Source organism: Oncorhynchus keta, chromosome 22 (genome assembly GCF_023373465.1).
Source record: "Oncorhynchus keta strain PuntledgeMale-10-30-2019 chromosome 22, Oket_V2, whole genome shotgun sequence".
Lineage (NCBI taxonomy): Eukaryota > Metazoa > Chordata > Actinopteri > Salmoniformes > Salmonidae > Oncorhynchus > Oncorhynchus keta.
In genome coordinates, this window is record NC_068442.1 from 53,824,095 (window position 1) to 53,843,266 (window position 19,172).

The window sequence follows — 19,172 nt, forward strand, 5'->3', positions numbered from 1 at the left end:
TGTTGGGTTAAGGTTGCTACGGTATCAACAGCTCTCAACTGCTCTATCGACTATCAACAGCTCTCATCTGCTCTATCGACTATCAACAACTCTCAACTGCTCTATCGACTATCAACAGCTCTCAACTGCTCTATCGACTATCAACAACTCTCAACTGCTCTATCGACTATCAACAACTCTCAACTGCTCTATCGACTGTCAACAGCTCTCAACTGCTCTATCGACTGTCAACAGCTCTCAACTGCTCTATCGACTATCAACAACTCTCATCTGCTCTATCGACTATCAACAGCTCTCAACTGCTCTATCGACTATCAACAGCTCTCAACTGCTCTATCGACTATCAACAGCTCTCAACTGCTCTATCGACTATCAACAGCTCTCAACTGCTCTATCGACTATCAACAGCTCTCAACTGCTCTATCGACTATCAACAGCTCTCAACTGCTCTATCGACTATCAACAGCTCTCAACTGCTCTATCGACTATCAACAGCTCTCAACTGCTCTATCGACTATCAACAGCTCTCAACTGCTCTATCGACTATCAACAGCTCTCATCTGCTCTATCGACTATCAACAGCTCTCAACTGCTCTATCGACTATCAACAGCTCTCAACTGCTCTATCGACTGTCAACAGCTCTCAACTGCTCTATCGACTATCAACAGCTCTCAACTGCTCTATCGACTATCAACAGCTCTCAACTGCTCTATCGACTATCAACAGCTCTCAACTGCTCTATCGACTATCAACAGCTCTCAACTGCTCTATCGACTATCAACTGCTCTATCGACTATCAACAACTCTCAACAACTTCATCACCCCCATCAGACACACATAACTGCACCACATATCACACTTTCACAAAATGTATGAAGACATGGCTCAAGATCAATCAGATTTGTGATCATAATCCCTAGCTGTGTGTTCCCGCTTTCCATGTTGTCTGTAGCTTGTGAGGTGTGGAAACACTTTGTTGCTTTTATGAATTTTGTCTTGTTGCTTTTTGTTCTAAGTTTCTCTGTCTGTATGCTATGTCTTGCTTGTTATATGTTTCTCTGTCTGTATGCTACGTCTTGCTTGTCCTATGTTGCTCTGTCTGTATGCTACGTCTTGCTTGTCCTATGTTGCTCTGTCTGTATGCTACGTCTTGCTTGTCCTATGTTGCACTGTCTGTTGCTACAAAATGTTGTCCTATGGCTCTGTCAATGCTAGATTTGCTTGTCCTATGTTGCTCTGTCTGTGTGTTCGTCTTGCTTGTCCTATGTTGCTCTGTCTGTATGCTTGCTTGTTCTATGTTGCTGTCTGTAACACGTTGTTGCTTTTATGAATTTTGTCTTGTATGCTTTTTGTTCTATGTTGCTCTGTCTGTATGCTACGTCTTGCTTGTTCTATGTTGCTCTGTCTGTATGCTACGTCTTGCTTGTTCTATGTTGCTCTGTCTGTATGCTACGTCTTGCTTGTTCTATGTTGCTCTGTCTGTCTGCTACGTCTTGCTTGTTCTATGTTGCTCTGTCTGTATGCTATGTCTTGCTTGTCCTATGTTGCTCTGGCTGCATGCTATGTCTTGCTTGTTCTATGTTGCTCTGTCTGTATGCTACGTCTTGCTTGTTCTATGTTACTCTGTCTGTATGCTACGTCTTGCTTGTCCTATGTTGCTCTGCGTGTGCTCACTGCTCAATGATTGTCTATATTGTAATTGTTTTTAATAACCTGGGACTGCAAAATTAGGGACTGCATATGAGATGAGTAATTAAAATTATATAAAGTGGCATTGTTTAAAGTGGCTATTGTCATGTATTACAGATGGCATATGCATAGATGGTAGATGAGTAATACATATGAGATGAGTAATGTAGGGTATGTAAACATTATATAAAGTTGCATTGTTTAAATGACTAGTGATACATTAATTTACATCCAATTATTAAAGTGGCTAGTGATTTGAGTCTGTATGTTGGCAGCAGCCACTCAATGTTAGTGATTGCTGTTTAACAGTTTGATGACCTTGAGATAGAAGCTGTTTTTCAGTCTCTTGGTCCCCGCCGTACCAGGCGGTGATACAGTCCGACAGGATGCTCTCGATTGTGCATCTGTAGAAGTTTGTGACTGTTTTTGGTGACAAGCCAAATTTCTTCAGCCTCCTGAGGTTGAAGAGACGCTGTTGCGCCTTCTTCACCACGCTGTCTGTGTGGGTGGACCATTTTAGTTTGTCCGTGATGTGTACGCCGAGGAACTTAAAACTTTCCACCTTCTCCACTGTGGTCCCGTCGATGTGGATAGGGGGGTGTTCCCTCTGCTGTTTCCTAAAGTCCACGATCATCTCCTTTGTTTTGTTGACGTTGAGTGAGAGGTTATTTTCCTGACACCACACTCTGAGGGCCCTCGCTTCCTCCTTGTAGGCCGTCTCGTCGTTGTTGGTAATCAAGCCTACCACTGTAGTGTCGTCTGCAAACTTGATGATTGAGTTGGAAGCGTGTTTGGCCACGCAGTCGTGGGTGAACAGGGAGTACAGGAGAGGGCTGAGCACACACCCTTATGGGGCCCCAGTGTTGAGGATCAGCGGGGTGGAGATGTTGTTTCCTACCCTCACCACTGTGGGGCGGCCCGACAGAAAGACCAGGACCCAGTTGCATAGGGCGGGGTCGAGACCCAGGGTCTTGTGATTAATGACGAGTTTGGAGGGTACTATGGTGTTAAATGCTGAGCTGTAATCGATGAACAGCATTCTTACATAGGTATTCCTCTTGTCCAGATGGGATAGGGCAGTGTGCAGTGTGGTTGCGGTTGTGTCATCTGTTGACCTATTGGGGCGGTAAGCAAATTGGAGTGGGCCTAGAGTGTCAAGTCGGGTGGAGGAGATATTGTCCTTGACTAGTCTCTCAAAGCACTTCATGATGACGGAAGTGAGTGCTACGGGGCAATAGTCGTTTAGCTCAGTTACCTTAGCTTTCTTGGGAACAGGAACAATGGTGGCCCTCTTGAAGCATGTGGGAACAGCAGACTGGGATAGGGATTGATTGAATATGTCCGTAAACACACCAGCCAGCTGGTCTGCGCATGCTCTGAGTACGTGGCTGGGCTGGCAGCCTTGCGTGGGTTGACACGTTTAAATGTTTTACTCACGTTGGCTGTGGTGAAGGAGAGCCCGCAGGTTTTGGTAGCGGGCCGTGTCAGTGGCACTGTATTGTCCTCAAAGCGAGCAAAGAAGTTGTTTAGTTTCTCTGGGAGCAAGACATCGGTGTCTGCGATGGGGCTGGTTTTCTTTTTGTAATCCGTGATTGACTGTAGACCCTGCCACATACGTCTGGTGTCTGAGCCGTTGAATTGCGACTCTACTTTGTCTCTATACTGACGCTTAGCTTGTTTGATTGCCATGCGGAGGGAATAGCTACACTGCTTGTATTCGGTCATGTTTCTGGGTCACCTTGTCATGATTAAAAAGCAGTGGTTCACGCTTTCAGTTTTGGTAAATGCTGCTAATCAATCCACTTTTTCTGGTCGGAGAAGGTTTAAATAGCCACATGCACTTGCTAATAAACTCCCTCACCACATCAATGTTGTTGTCCGATGCCATCCGGAACATATCCCAGTCCACGTGATCAAAGCAATCTTGAGGCGTGGAATCCGATTGGTCGGACCAGCGTTGAACAGTCCTGAGCACGGGCGTTTCCTGTTTTGTTTCTGTCTATAGGCTGGGAGCAACAAAATGGAGTTGTGGTCAGATTTGCCCGAAAGGAGGGCGAGGGAGGGCTTTGTATGCATCACGGAAATTAGAGTAGCAATGATCCAGAGTTTAGCCAGACTGTGTCGCACATTTGATATGCTGATAAAATGTAGGGGGCCTTGTTTTCAGATTAGCCTTGTTAAAATACCCAGCTACAATAAATGCAGCCTCAGGATATGTGGTTTCCAGTTTACATAGAGTCCAATGAAGTTCTTTCAGGTCGTCGAGGTGTCTGCTTGGGGGGGAATATACACAGCTCTCAACTGCTTTGTCGACTATCAACAGCTCTCAACCACTGCTCATCTAAATTTGTATTCATGTGCTTATTGAATGTGCTGTTACATACCAAGTAAGTAAGCGTAAGCAAGCAAATAGTGTAAAGGACATGGACCAGAGGAGTGCACTACTTTTTAAAACTTTTTTTTAACCAAAAGCCCTGATCTACAGTAGTTCACTAATATAGCGATGAGGGTGCCATTTGGGACAAAGCCAGCATGCAGTTCATGTTCCCTATTTCTCTAGCAGCAGTTAGGCTAAATAGAGACAGTGCTGTTCTGATGACATCACTGTGCAGGAAGAGAGAGCAGCTACTTTGCATTGTGTTCCCTTAACAGGAAGCCGAGAGCATCGTGACCAAGATCAAACAGCAGCAGTACCAGGAACTGCTGTGTAGAGACCAGCTCACCATTGAGAAAGGAGAAGGGAAGGTGTTCTTACACTATGGTAAGACACGGCCACTAGCAACATACATTCTGTCATAGCTAACTATGACTAAAGTAAATTAAACTTCACTAGGCTATATGATGTGTATGGAAAATGTGAGGATGAAATTGGTGGTGATTTTGATGAAAGTAATGCATTTCTATGTCAAAGCCATGGTCATTGAATGGGCACAACTAGCCATTGAGTGAACACATCTACAGCATGTTAGCCTTGGTAAACTATAGGCTTGCAAGCCCCAGAGTCATGACTCTAGCTAGCCCTACCAGAGAGTAAAGTATAGGCTTACTAGCCCCACAGCCATGACTCTAGCTAGCCCTACCAGAGAGTAAAGTATAGGCTTACTAGCCCCACAGCCATGACTCTACCTAGCCCTACCAGAGAGTAAAGTATAGGCTTGCTAGCCCCAGAGCCATGACTCTAGCTAGCCCTGCCAGTAAACTATAGGCTAGCTAGCCCTACCAGATAGTAAACTACAGACTACCTAGCCCTACCAGATAGTAAACTACAGGCTAGCTAGCCCTACCAGAGAGTAAACTATAGGCTAGCTAGCCCTACCACTATAGGCTAGCTATAGTTTACTCTCTGGCAGGGCTAGCTAGCCTATAGTTTACTCTAGCTAGCCTATAGTTTACTAGTTTACTCTCTGGCAGGGCTAGCTAGCCTATAGTTTACTCTAGCTAGCCTATAGTTTACTAGTTTACTCTCTGGCAGGGCTAGCTAGCCTATAGTTTACTCTAGCTAGCCTATAGTTTACTAGTTTACTCTCTGGCAGGGCTAGCTAGCCTATAGTTTACTCTAGCTAGCCTATAGTTCACTCGTTTACTCTCTGGCAGGGCTAGCTAGCCTATAGTTTACTCTAGCTAGCCTATAGTTTACTAGTTTACTCTCTGGCAGGGCTAGCTAGCCTATAGTTTACTCTAGCTAGCCTATAGTTTACTCTCTGGCAGGGCTAGCTAGCCTATAGTTTACTCTCTGGCAGGGCTAGCTAGCCTATAGTTTACTCTAGCTAGCCTGTAATTTACTCTCTGTAAACTATAGGCTAGCTAGTTCCTGAGCACCACTTCACCAGGTCAAATTCCTGGTACATGTACATGTAATCTCTCTCTCTCTATTTTTTATTATTTAATCTCATCACAGATGAGGAGGAGATCACGTTCGCGCCCACGTATCGTTTCGAGAGAGACACACGCGAGAAATATGCCTACACCAAGGCCAAAGCCACTGGGGTAAGTGTACTGTGTCTGTTTCCTGAGATGCTGTATGGTACAGGTGGCCCTCATACAGTAGAGGATTTTTTTTTTTTTTTACCTTTATTTAACTAGGCAAGTCAGTTAAGAACAAATTCTTATTTTCAATGACGGCCTAGAAAGTGGGTTAACTGCCTGTTCAGGCAATACCTTGTCAGCTCAGGGATTCGAACTTGCAACCTTTCGGTTACTAGTCCAACGCTCTAACCACTAGGCTACCCTGCCGCCTCAAATAAGCAGATATATGAGAGCACAAGTCCACAGCTTGGCTGTTTATTATTTTACCTTGTAGAGGAAGTCCCGAATGGCATCCTATTCCATACATAGTCCATAGAGTTCTGGTCTAAAGTAGTGCACTATAATAGGAAATAGGGTTCCATAGGGCTCTGGTCTAAAGTAGTGCACTATAATAGGGAATAGGGTTCCATAGGGCTGTGGTCTAAAGTAGTGCACTATAATAGGGAATAGGGTTCCATAGGGCTGTGGTCTAAAGTACTGCACTATATAGGGAATAGGGTTCCATAGAGCTCTGGTCTAAAGTAGTGCACTATATAGAGGGAATGGGGCTCTGGTCTAAAGTAGTGCACTATATAGGGAATAGGGTTCCATAGGGCTCTGGTCTAAAGTAGTGCACTATATAGGGAATATGGTTCCATAGGGCTCTGGTCTAAAATAGTGCACTATATAGTGAAAAGGGTGCCATTTGGGACACACATGGGTCTCTGAAACCACTATTAGAAAGATGGCATGGTCTTAGATAGGCCTGCCATCAAACCAATGCTGATTTTTCAGAACGACTGAAATATAACTTCTTCTCCCTCACAGACTAAATACAATCTGCCATCATGGTGTGATCGTGTTCTACGGAGGTCCTACCCCTTGGTGCATGTGTTCTGTCAGTCGTACGGTGAGGCTACTGCCATGATAATTGATTCATTGCAATTAACGAACACAAAACACGTGTCATTTTAGTTCATGTTATCACCAATAATTTTTGCAACCTCTCTTGAAGGGTGCACCGATGACATCATGACCAGTGACCACTCTCCAGTTTTCTCCACATTTGAAGTTGGAGTGGCATCGCAGTTTGTCTCCAAGCGCGGTACAGTTTTTTTTACTTCACTCGACAACTACACCGTGCCGTCTGTGTGCACGTGTGTCTGACATCACTGTATTTTACGAAATGCACTACCCTCAGAAGAAGATGCTCTCGTGTTTTACCGAGTGCAACTGCCTTTCCAATGATCTTTCTATCTTTTCTTTCCAGATCCCAGCAGTGTGTCTCAGGGTGGGATCAAGTTCATGAACTGCGTTGCCACCCTGATGACAAAGTCCAAGACCAAGTTCTTCCTCGAATACCACTCCAGCTGCTTAGAGAGTAAGGCTACTTCCATTTTCCATCTGACCACAGTGGATCACAGGATAACACTAAAAACATATCAAGTGTTTCAACTGAACTGGAGACTAACTCACAGTGACTCCACACTAGCCTGAGTGCCATAGTTACGAAGCAAACTAGACCTACTCAGGTTTTTATACAGCTAGCCAGCTTCAGTTAGCTTCACATTCCAGATCAGGCTTTAATAAAATTGTATTTATTTATTTCACCTGTATTTAATTAACCAGGTAGGCTAGTTGAGAACAAGTTCTCATTTACAAGTGCGACCTGGCCAAGATAAAGCAAAGCAGTGCGACACAAAAAACAACACACGGAATAAACAAACATGGAATAAACAAACGTACAGTCAACAATACAATAGAAAAAGTCTATATACAGTGTGTGCAAATGAGGTAGGATAACGTAGGTAAGGCAATTCATAGGCCATGGTGGCGAAATAATTACAATATAGCAATTAAACACTGGAGTGATTGATGTGTAGAAGATGAGTGTACAAGTAGAGATACTGGGATGCAAAGGTGCAAAATATATCAAATAGATAACAGTATGGGGATGAGGTAGTTGGATGGGCTATTTACAGATGGGCTATGTACAGGTGCAGTGATCTGTGAGCTGCTCTGACAGTTGGTGCTTAAAGCTAGTAAGGGAGATATGTCTCCAACTTATTTTTGCAATTCATTCCAGTCATTGGCAGCAGAGAACTGGAAGGAAAGGCGGCCAAAGGAGGAATTGGCTTTGGGGGTGAGCAGTGAAATATATCTGCTGGAGTGTGTGCTAAGGGTGGGTGCTGCTATGGTGACCAGTGAGCTGAGATAAGGCAGGGCTTTACCTAGCAAAGACTTATAGATGACCTGGAGCCAGTGGGTTTGGCAACGAATATGTAGCGAGGGCCAGCCAACAGGTCGCAATGGTGGGTAGTATATAGGGCTTTGGTGACAAAACGGATGGCACTGTCATTTACATTTAAGTCATTTAGCAGACGCTCTTATCCAGAGCGACTTACAAATTGGTGCATTCACCTTATGACATCCAGTGGAACAGCCACTTTACAATAGTGCATCTAAATCTTTTAAGGGGGGGGGGTGAGAAGGATTACTTTATCCTATCCTAGGTATTCCTTAAAGAGGTGGGGTTTCAGGTGTCTCCGGAAGGTGGTGATTGACTCCGCTGTCCTGGCGTCGTGAGGGAGTGTGTTCCACCATTGCCTGGGCTGAGTGGGTTTACTTCCTCAGTGGTAGGAGGCGAGCAGGCCAGAGGTGGATGAACGCAGTGCCCTTGTTTGGGTGTAGGGGCCTGATCAGAGCCTGGAGGTACTGAGGTGCCGTTCCCCTCACAGCTCCGTAGGCAAGCAACATGGTCTTGTAGCGGATGCGAGCTTCATGGTGCCAGTGGAGAGAGCGGAGGAGCGGGGTGACGTGAGAGAACTTGGGAAGGTGAACACCAGACGGGCTGCGGCGTTCTGGATGAGTTGTAGGGGTTTAATGGCACAGGCAGGGAGCCCAGCCAACAGCGAGTTGCAGTAATCCAGACGGGAGATGACAAGTGCCTGGATTAGGACCTGCGCCGTTTCCTGTGTGAGGCAGGGTCGTACTCTGCGGATGTTGTAGAGCATGAACCTACAGGAACGGGCCACCGCCTTGATGTTAGTTGAGAACGCCAAGGTTCTTAGCGCTCTGGGAGGAGGACACATAGACTGCATCCAATTTGCTGAGTAGAGTGTTGGAGGCTATTTTGTAAATGACATCGCCAAAGTCAAGGATTGGTAGGATAGTCAGTTTTATGAGGGTATGTTTGGCAGCATGAGTGAAGGATGCTTTGATGTTGAATAGGAAGCCGATTCTAGATTTTTTTGGATTGGAGATGCTTAATGTGAGTCTGGAAGGAGAGTTTACAGTCTAGCCAGACACCTAGGTACTTGTAGTTGTCCACATATTCTAAGTCAGAACCGTCCAGAGTAGTGATGCTGGACGGGCGGGCAGGAGCGGGCAGCGATCGGTCGAAGAGCATGGATTTAGTTTTAATTGCATTTAAGAGCCGTTGGAGGCCACGGAAGGAGAGTTGTATGGCATTGAAGCTCGTCTGGAGATTAGTTAACACAGTGTCCAAAGAAGGGCCAGATGTATACAGGATGGTGTTGTCTGCGTAGAGGTGGATCAGAGAATCACCAACAGCAAGAGCGACCTCATTGATGTATACAGAGAAGAGAGTCGGTCCAAGAATTGAACCCTGTGGCACCCCCATAGAGACTGCCAGAGGTCCGGACAACAGGCCCTCCGATTTGACACACTGAACTCTGTCTGATAAGTAGTTGGTGAACCAGGCGAGGCAGTCATTTGAGAAACCAAGGCTGTTGAGTCTGCCGATAAGAATGTGGTGATTGACAGAGTCGAAAGCATTGGCCAGGTCGATGAAGACGGCTGCACAGTATTGTCTCTTATCGATGGCGGTTATGATATCGTTTAGCGTGGCTGAGGTGCACCCATGACCAGCTCTGAAACCAGATTGCATAGCGGAGAAGGTACGCTGGGATTCGAAATGGTCGGTGTCTGTTTGTGAACTTGGCTTTCGAAGACCTTAGAAAGGCAGGGTAGGATAGATATAGGGGGAGGGGTACAGGGCTGTTGTAGTTTGGGTCTGGAGTGTCATGACAGCGGCAGCTTGAAGAGGGGGATGACCGCAGCTGCTTTCCAATCTTTGGGGATCTCAGACGATACGAAAGAGAGGTTGAACAGGCTATTATTAGGGGTTGCAACAATTTCGCTGGATAATTTTAGAAAGAGAGGGTCCAGATTGTCTAGCCCAGCTGATTTGTAGGGGTCCAGATTTTGCTGCTCTTTCAGAACATCAGCTATCTGAATTTGGGTGAAGGAAAATGGGGGAGGCTTGGGCAAGTTGCTGTGGGGGGCGCAGGGCTGTTGACCGGGGTAGGGGTAGCCAGGTGGAAAGCATGGCCAGCCATAGAAAAATGCTTGTTGAAATTCTCAGTTATCGGTGTTGACAGTGTTTCCTAGCCTCAGTGCAGTGGGTAGCTGGGAGGAGGTGCTCTTATTCTCCATGGACTTTACAGTGTCCCGGAACCTTTTTGAGTTTGTGCTGCAGGATGCACATTTCTGTTTGAAAAAGCTAGCCTTAGCTTTCCTAACTGCCTGTGTGTATTGGTTTCTAACTTCCCTAAAGAGTTAGCCTGCCTTGGAGCAGGTTAGTTCTGGATACAGGATAAACAGAGTTAGCCCTGAGTTAGCCTGCCCTGGAGCAGGTTAGTTCTGGATACAGGATAAACAGAGTTAGCCCTGAGTTAGCCTGCCCTGGACCAGGTTAGTTCTGAATGCAGGATAAACAGAGTTAGCCCTGAGTTAGCCTGCCCTGGAGCAGGTTAGTTCTGGATACAGGATCAACAGAGTTAGCCCTGAGTTAGCCTGCCCTGGACCAGGTTAGTTCTGGATACAGGATAAACAGAGTTAGCCCTGAGTTAGCCTGCCCTGGACCAGGTTAGTTCTGAATGCAGGATAAACAGAGTTAGCCCTGAGTTAGCCTGCCCTGGAGCAGGTTAGTTCTGGATACAGGATCAACAGAGTTAGCTAGTCTGCCCTGGACCAGGTTAGTTCGGGATACAGGATAAACAGAGTTAGCCCTGAGTTAGCCTGCCCTGGACCAGGTTAGTTCTGAAGGATCCGTTGCCATAGAAATGTACCTGGCTAAAAGGCGAGCCACTATCGTATGACCGCTTATCCCGAGTTGAACTCAGAGTTGACCAAAGGTACCTTGCTAACTCCTCAAACCCACTACGTAGTATATATCCCTCAAGGTCCCAGATCTATGTAGTATATATCCCTCAGGGTCCAGATCTACGTAGTATATATCCCTCAAGGTCCCAGATCTATGTAGTATATATCCCTTAAGGTTCCAGATCTATGTAGTATATATCCCTCAAGGTCCCAGATCTAGTATATATCCATCAAGTCCCAGTATATATCCATCAGATCTATGGTCCCAGATCTATATCCATCAAAGTCCCAGATCTACATAGTAGTATATATCCCTCAAGGTCCCAGATCTACGTATATCCCCAAGGTCCCATATAGTCCTCAAGGTCCCAGATCTACGTAGTATATATCCCTCAAGGTCCCAGATCTATGTAGTATATATCCCTCAAGGTCCCAGATCTATGTAGTATATAGTCCTCAAGGTCCCAGATCTACGTAGTATATATCCCTCAAGGTCCAAGATCTATGTAGTATATATCCCTCAAGGTCCCAGATCTATGTAGTATATATCCCTCAAGGTCCCAGATCTACGTAGTATATATCCATCAAGGTCCCAGATCTACGTAGTATATATCCCTCAAGGTCCCAGATCTATGTAGTATATATCCTTCAAGGTCCCAGATCTACGTAGTATATATCCATCAAAGTCCCAGATCTACATAGTATATATCCCTCAAGGTCCCAAATCTACGTAGTATATATCCCCCAGGGTCCCAGATCTACGTAGTATATATCCCTCAAGGTCCCAAATCTACGTAGTATATATCCCTCAAGGTCCCAGATCTACGTAGTATATATCCCTCAAGGTCCCAGATCTATGTAGTATATATCCCTCAAGGTCCCAAATCTACGTAGTATATATCCCCCAGGGTCCCAGATCTATGTAGTATATATCCCTCAGGGTCCAGATCTACGTAGTATATATCCCTCAAGGTCCCAGATCAATGTAGTATATATCCCTCAAGGTCCCAGATCTATGTAGTATATATCCCTCAGGGTCCAGATCTACGTAGTATATATCCCTCAAGGTCCCAGATCTATGTAGTATATATCCCTTAAGGTTCCAGATCTATGTAGTATATATCCCTCAAGGTCCCAGATCTATGTAGTATATATCCATCAAGGTCCCAGATCTACGTAGTATATATCCCTCAAGGTCCCAGATCTACGTAGTATATAGTCCTCAAGGTCCCAGATCTACGAAGTATATATCCCTCAAGGTCCCAGATCTATGTAGTATATATCCCTCAAGGTCCCAGATCTACGTAGTATATAGTCCTCAAGGTCCCAGATCTACGTAGTATATATCCCTCAAGGTCCAAGATCTATGTAGTATATATCCCTCAAGGTCCCAGATCTATGTAGTATATATCCCTCAAGGTCCCAGATCTACGTAGTATATATCCATCAAGGTCCCAGATCTACGTAATATATATATCCCTCAAGGTCCCAGATCTATGTAGTATATATCCTTCAAGGTCCCAGATCTACATAGTATATATCCATCAAAGTCCCAGATCTACGTAGTATATATCCCTCAAGGTCCCAAATCTACGTAGTATATATCCCCCAGGGTCCCAGATCTATGTAGTATATATCCCTCAGGGTCCAGATCTACGTAGTATATATCCCTCAAGGTCCCAGATCAATGTAGTATATATCCCTCAAGGTCCCAGATCTAAGTAGTATATATCCCTCAAGGTCCCAGATCTACGTAGTATATAACCCTCAAGGTCCCAGATCTACGTAGTATATATCCCTCAAGGTCCCAGATCTACGTAGTATATATCCCTCAAGGTCCCAGATCTACGTAGTATATATCCCTCAAGATCCCAGATCTACGTAGTATATATCCCTCAAGGACCCAGGTCTAGATGTCTTGCAATCTCTTACTATTCATTGTCATGCCAAACTGGATTTGGCTATGCGGCACAAACAGATCTGGGATCAGGCTAACTGCACACATCGTGTCCACAGAATTTGTCAAGAGCTCCGAAGGAGAGAACCAAGATCACTCTGATGGGAGCATCAAGGTTCGGTTTGGAAATCAAGTTGAGGTAAAAATGAACATTTTGACGCTTCTTTCAAGTACAATACTAAAAGCTAATTGTCTGAAATATTTTTGATGCAAAAGAGTTGTTGAGTGTCTGAACTCCTGTCGTGTCTTTTTAAAAGCTCGTCCCTATCATCTCAGACCCGGAGTACCTGTTGGATCAGCACATTCTCCTGTGTGTCAAGTCCACAGACTGTGATGAATCCTATGGTGAGAAAGTAGGACGACTGTGGTCTGTTTGGAGTCAAGACTCGTTGTTAGAATGACACAGACCACATTTGGGCTGGCGTAAATACTAGTCTTAAGTTTGTGACTCTTGATCATCTAGTTCTGTCTTCATCTGTCTCCGTCTGTCTACGACTGTCTTTGTCTGTATACCACCAACTGCACGTTGACCAGGTCGCTAGGTGTACGATGTTTCCTCCGACACATTGGTGCGGCTAGCTTCCGGGTTAAGTTGGCATTGTGTCAAGAAGCAGGGCACCAGAATCATCCCTTTCCACTTGGATGAAATCTGTCTTTCATCGTCTAGCTCTGTCTTCGTCTAGCTCTGTCTTTCTTTGTCTAGCTCTGTCTTTCTTTGTCGAGCTCTGTCTTTCTTCGTCAAGCTCTGTCTTTCTTCGTCGAGCTCTGTCTTTCATCGTCTTGCTCTGTCTTCATCTAGCTCTGTCTTTCATCGTCTAGCTCTGTCTTCATCTAGCTCTGTCTGTCTTTATCTGTCATCATCTAGCTCTGTCTTCGTCTAGCTCTGTCTTTCTTCGTCAAGCTCTGTCTTTCATCGTCTAGCTCTGTCTTTCATCGTCTAGCTCTGTCTTTCATCGTCTAGCTCTGTCTTTCATCGTCTAGCTCTGTCTTTCATCGTCTAGCTCGTGTCTTTCATCGTCTAGCTCGTGTCTTTCATCGTCTAGCTCGTGTCTTTCATCGTCTAGCTCTGTCTTTCATCGTCTAGCTCTGTCTTTCTTCATCTAGCTCTGTCTTCGTCTAGCTCTGTCTTCGTCTAGCTCTGTCTTCGTCTAGCTCTGTCTTCGTCTAGCTCTGTCATCTAGCTCGTTCTTCGTCTCGCTCTGTCTTGGTCGAGCTCTGTCATCTAGCTCTGTCTTCGTCTAGCACTGTCTTTCATCGTCTAGCTCTGTCTTCGTCTAGCTCTGTCTTCGTCTAGCTCTGTCTTTCTTTGTCTAGCTCTGTCTTTCTTTGTCGAGCTCTGTCTTTCTTCGTCAAGCTCTGTCTTTCTTCGTCGAGCTCTGTCTTTCATCGTCTTGCTCTGTCTTCATCTAGCTCTGTCTTTCATCGTCTAGCTCTGTCTTCATCTAGCTCTGTCTGTCTTTATCTGTCATCATCTAGCTCTGTCTTCGTCTAGCTCTGTCTTTCTTCGTCAAGCTCTGTCTTTCATCGTCTAGCTCTGTCTTTCATCGTCTAGCTCTGTCTTTCATCGTCTAGCTCTGTCTTTCATCGTCTAGCTCTGTCTTTCATCGTCTAGCTCGTGTCTTTCATCGTCTAGCTCGTGTCTTTCATCGTCTAGCTCGTGTCTTTCATCGTCTAGCTCTGTCTTTCATCGTCTAGCTCTGTCTTTCTTCATCTAGCTCTGTCTTCGTCTAGCTCTGTCTTCGTCTAGCTCTGTCTTCGTCTAGCTCTGTCTTCGTCTAGCTCTGTCATCTAGCTCGTTCTTCGTCTCGCTCTGTCTTGGTCGAGCTCTGTCATCTAGCTCTGTCTTCGTCTAGCACTGTCTTTCATCGTCTAGCTCTGTCTTCGTCGAGCTCTGTCTTCGTCGAGCTCTGTCTTCATCTAGCTCTGTCTTCGTCTAGCTCTGTCATCTAGCTCGTTCTTTATCTCGCTCTGTCTTGGTCTAGCTCTGTCATCTAGCTCTGTCTTCCTCTAGCACTGTCTTTCATCGTCTAGCTCTGTCTTTCTTCGTCTAGCTCTGTCTTTCTTCGTCTAGCTCTGTCTTTCTTTGTCTAGCTCTGTCTTTCATCGTCTAGCTCTGTCTTTCTTCGTCTAGGTCTGTCTTTCATCGTCTCGCTCTGTCTTTCATTGTCTAGCACTGTCTTTCATCGTCTATCTCTGTCTTCGTCTAGCTCTGTCTGTCATCGTCTAGCTCTGTCTTTCTTCGTCTAGCTCTTGTCTTTCTTCGTCTAGCTCTGTCTTTCTTCGTCTAGCTCTGTCTTTCTTCGTCTCGCTCTGTCTTTCATCGTCTCGCTCTGTCTTTCTTCGTCTAGCTCTGTCTTTCTTCGTCTCGCTCTGTCTTTCTTCGTCTAGCTCTGTCTTTCTTCGTCTAGCTCTGTCTTTCTTCGTCTCGCTCTGTCTTTCTTCGTCTAGCTCTGTCTTTCTTCGTCTAGCTCTGTCTTTCTTCGTCTCGCTCTGTCTTTCTTCGTCTCGCTCTGTCTTTCTTCGTCTAGCTCTGTCTTTCTTCGTCTAGCTTTGTCTTTCATTATCTAGCTCTGTCTTTCTTCGTCTAGCTCTGTCTTTCTTCGTCTAGCTCTGTCTTCGTCTAGCTCTGTCTGTCATCGTCTAGCTCTGTCTTTCTTCGTCTCGCTCTGTCTTTCTTCGTCTAGCTCTGTCTTTCTTCGTCTAGCTCTGTCTTTCTTCGTCTAGCTCTGTCTTTCTTCGTCTCGCTCTGTCTTTCATCGTCTAGCTCTGTCTTTCTTCGTCTAGCTCTGTCTTTCTTCGTCTCGCTCTGTCTTTCTTCGTCTAGCTTTGTCTTTCTTCGTCTAGCTCTGTCTTTCTTCGTCTCGCTCTGTCTTTCTTCGTCTAGGTCTGTCTTTCATCGTCTCGCTCTGTCTTTCATTGTCTAGCTCTGTCTTTCATCGTCTAGCTCTGTCTTCGTCTAGCTCTGTCTGTCATCGTCTAGCTCTGTCTTTCTTCGTCTCGCTCTGTCTTTCTTCGTCTAGCTATGTCTTTCTTCGTCTAGCTCTGTCTTTCTTCGTCTCGCTCTGTCTTTCTTCGTCTAGCTCTGTCTTTCTTCGTCTAGCTCTGTCTTTCTTCGTCTCGCTCTGTCTTTCTTCGTCTCGCTCTGTCTTTCTTCGTCTAGCTCTGTCTTTCATCTGGCTCTGTCTTTCATCATCTAGCTCTGTCTTTCTTCTAGCTCTGTCTTTCATCGTCTAGCTCTGTCTTCATTTAGCTCTGCCTGTCTTCATCTAGCTCTGTCTTTCTTCATCTAGGGGGGACTCATTCTGATTGGCTGCGCCCATGCCCAGTCATGTGAAATCCATAGATTAGGCCCTAATTTATTTATTTAAATTGACTGATTTCATTATGAACTGGAACTCAGTAAAACCTTTGAAATTGTTGCATGTTGTATTTATATTTTTGTTCAGAATAGTTCTGTCATCTAGCTCTCAGAGAGGAAAAGACAGCTTCTTCCAATCCTCCTCTCCTCCTCTCATCTTCTCTCCTCCTCCTGCTCCTCTTCTGCTCACCTCTTCTCTCCTCCTCTTCTCCTCTACTCCTATTCTCCTCTCCTCCTATTCTCCTCTTCTCTCCTCCCCCTCCTCTTCTCTCCTCTCGTCTCTCCTCCTCTTCTCTTCTCTCCTCCTGCTCTTCCCTCCTCCTCTTCTCTTCATCTTCTCTCCTCTTCTGCTCGCATCTTCTCTCCTCCACCTCCTCTACTCTCCTCCTCCTCTCCCCTTCTCTCCTCCTCCACTTCTCTCCTCCTCTCCCCTTCTCTCCTCCTCTCCCCTTCTCTCCTCCTCTCCCTTCTCCCTTCTCTCCTCCTCTCCTCTACTCTCCTCCCTCCTTTTCTCTTCTGTCCTCCTCCTCTTCTCTCCTCCTCCTCTTCTCCACTTCTTCCCTCTTCTCTCCTCCTCCTGCTTCTCCTGCTCCCTGACATGGTGTCATCCCTACAGGAGAGGGCTGTGTGGCTCTGCGAGCGGCAGAGTCCTCCTACACAGAGTTCCAGGTGACGCTGACGCACCACGGCGAGCGGACAGGCACCCTGACAGGGGGAGTACAACTGCGTACTTCTGGGGGCAAACAGACCGAGAAGTTATACGGTGAGAGGCTGAGAACCAATGTCATAGTGTACCACCGATGTCTCAACAAAATGATGTTTTCTCTTGTTGCTAAACACACTCCTCCTTTTTTCAGATTTCATCCAAGTGGAAAGGGATGATTCTGGTGCCCCAAAAGGAAAAGGACTGGATCCCAACAACAAGTGAGCCAAGTCTCTCTCTTCACTCTTCACTCTTCACTCTCTTCACTCTCTCTTCACTCTCTCTTCACTCTTCACTCATCTCTCTTCACTCTCTCTTCACTCATCTCTCTTCACTCTCTCTTCACTCATCTCTCTTCACTCTCTCTTCACTCATCTCTCTTCACTCTTCACTCTCTTCACTCATCTCTCTTCACTCTCTCTTCACTCATCTCTCTTCACTCTCTCTCTTCACTCATCTCTCTTCACTCTTCTCTCTTCACTCTCTCTTCACTCATCTCTCTTCACTCATCTCTCTTCACTCTCTCTTCACTCTCTTCACTCTCTTTCACTCTCTCTTCACTCTCTTCATCTCTTCTTCACTCTCTCTTTCACTCATCTTCACTCTCTCTTCACTCTCTCTCTCACTCTCTTTCACTCATCTCTCTTCACTCTTCATCTTTCTCTCTCACTTCTCTCTTCACTCTTCACTCACTTCTCTTCACTCTCTTTCACTCTCTCTTCACTCTTCTCTCTTCACTCTCTCTTCACTCTCTTCACTCTCTCTTCACTCTCTCTTCACTCTTCACTCTCTTCACTCTTCACTCTTCTCTTCACTCTTCTCTTCATCTCTTCACTCTTCACTCATCTCTTCACTCTTTCACTCTCTCTTCACTCATCTCTCTTCACTCTCTCTTCACTCTCTCTTCACTCATCTCTCTTCACTCTCTCTTCACTCATCTCTTCACTCATCTCTCTTCACTCTTCACTCTCTTCACTCATCTCTCTTCACTCTCTCTTCACTCTTCACTCTTCACTCTCTTCACTCATCGCTATTTTACAATCTTGTGATCTCAGTTCAATTGTGAGATCAGGACATCTGATTATTTCTCCTGTTCAATAGGTTCGCTTTTCCTCATCCCACTGATATCACCAACCCCAGTTACATGGGGGTGGGCTACAAGTCTGTAGGTGTGACAGACAGGGGCTGGAGCTACAGCATGTCCCTCAGATCAGGCTCCGGAAGTGGGGGTGTCGGTGGGCACGGGGGCAAAGACCAGACCTCCATCTTTCCCAGAAAGACTGTCTACGACCACAACGCTGTGCGAAGCCCCACAGGAAAAGCAGTGGACAAAGTGTACGTTAATCAAACATATTTTTATAGTTTTACAAACTCTCTGACAGGCCAGGGTTTTCTCGAACACAGACTGAACTCCTTTGAAATATATTTTCGGTCCAGGGGTCCGGGAGGACGACACTTGGTAAATTGGAGGGAATTTTTTTGAGGACTTCTATTATGTGGATTCACGTTACTTAGGCTTGGGACTGAACAATATTTCCTTCTATTTCCCTCACAGAGTAGACAATGTACTGAGAGTGAAGAGATGAATTGATACCTCATTGTGAGTCTGTGAAGCTGAACTCTGAATGACCTGTGTGTGTGTGTGTGTGTGTCCTGTCTTCCAGGGGTGAGGACGGGAAGCCAGCGGAGATGTTTGACAACCCTCTGTACGGCTCCATGGGAAAGTCTGGAGGAGGAGCTAAAGACTCACCAGACCCTCAGTCCTCCAAGGACCACCTGACTGCTCCAGACCCCTACTTCTCCTTCCCCAAACCCTCTGACCAGGACCCTGACCGCCCCCCGGTCCCCACCCCGCGTAACCGCTCTTACACCTGTTCGGAGACCAAGCCCCCGTCTTCCGGCCCTACCTCCTTCACCTCCCTCCATCCCCTGTCCTACACCAAGAACCCTGTGAAACCGTCACGCTCCGAGGGGGGCATGGTACTAATGGCCAATAAGCCACCTCTGCCCATGAAGTCCCGCCCAGGCCAGGCGGAGGCCACGTCCACTAAGCCCAGAGACTACCGAGACAGCTCGGAGCTGCCCAGCAAACTCCGCCCAACTTCAAGGCCCATCCAGCCCCTCCCCAAAGAAGGTTAGACTCCACCCTCTGTTCACATATCAGGCAACCAGCCTCTGTTCACATATCAGGCAACCAAGTTGCTAATAGCTTCTGTGGTCATGTTTTTAAACTAAGGATACCGCAGAGGAAGAGGTTATGTACATTAAACTGTACATAGTCAACACAACAGGCTGATGAAAACCAACATGGCCTTTCTTTCTGTAGTTGAAA

At 46.0% G+C, this 19,172-nt stretch overlaps 1 protein-coding gene and 1 long non-coding RNA gene across 4 annotated transcripts in view; both read left to right on the plus strand.

Annotated features, from left to right (window-relative positions):
• inpp5d (inositol polyphosphate-5-phosphatase D) overlaps window positions 1–19,172 on the plus strand; it is a 61,140-nt gene that overhangs the window by 41,024 nt on the left and 944 nt on the right. Inside the window, exons 16-26 of the mRNA XM_052475643.1 lie at window positions 4,343–4,451; window positions 5,589–5,677; window positions 6,524–6,605; window positions 6,711–6,800; window positions 6,966–7,076; window positions 12,839–12,918; window positions 13,037–13,124; window positions 16,754–16,900; window positions 16,995–17,061; window positions 17,942–18,175; window positions 18,505–18,974. Coding sequence (XP_052331603.1) covers window positions 4,343–4,451; window positions 5,589–5,677; window positions 6,524–6,605; window positions 6,711–6,800; window positions 6,966–7,076; window positions 12,839–12,918; window positions 13,037–13,124; window positions 16,754–16,900; window positions 16,995–17,061; window positions 17,942–18,175; window positions 18,505–18,974 — 1,567 coding nt within the window. The remainder of the gene's footprint in view (window positions 1–4,342; window positions 4,452–5,588; window positions 5,678–6,523; window positions 6,606–6,710; window positions 6,801–6,965; window positions 7,077–12,838; window positions 12,919–13,036; window positions 13,125–16,753; window positions 16,901–16,994; window positions 17,062–17,941; window positions 18,176–18,504; window positions 18,975–19,172) is intronic.
• On the plus strand, window positions 8,531–12,832 carry LOC127910732 (uncharacterized). Of its 3 annotated transcripts, none has more exons than XR_008076042.1 (3): window positions 8,531–10,585; window positions 10,695–11,029; window positions 11,380–12,832. It is a non-coding gene; the product is annotated as an uncharacterized LOC127910732 (long non-coding RNA). The 3 variants fall into 3 exon arrangements; XR_008076041.1 differs by having other exon boundaries at window positions 8,531–10,469; window positions 10,528–11,029; XR_008076043.1 differs by having other exon boundaries at window positions 8,531–10,411; window positions 10,528–11,029.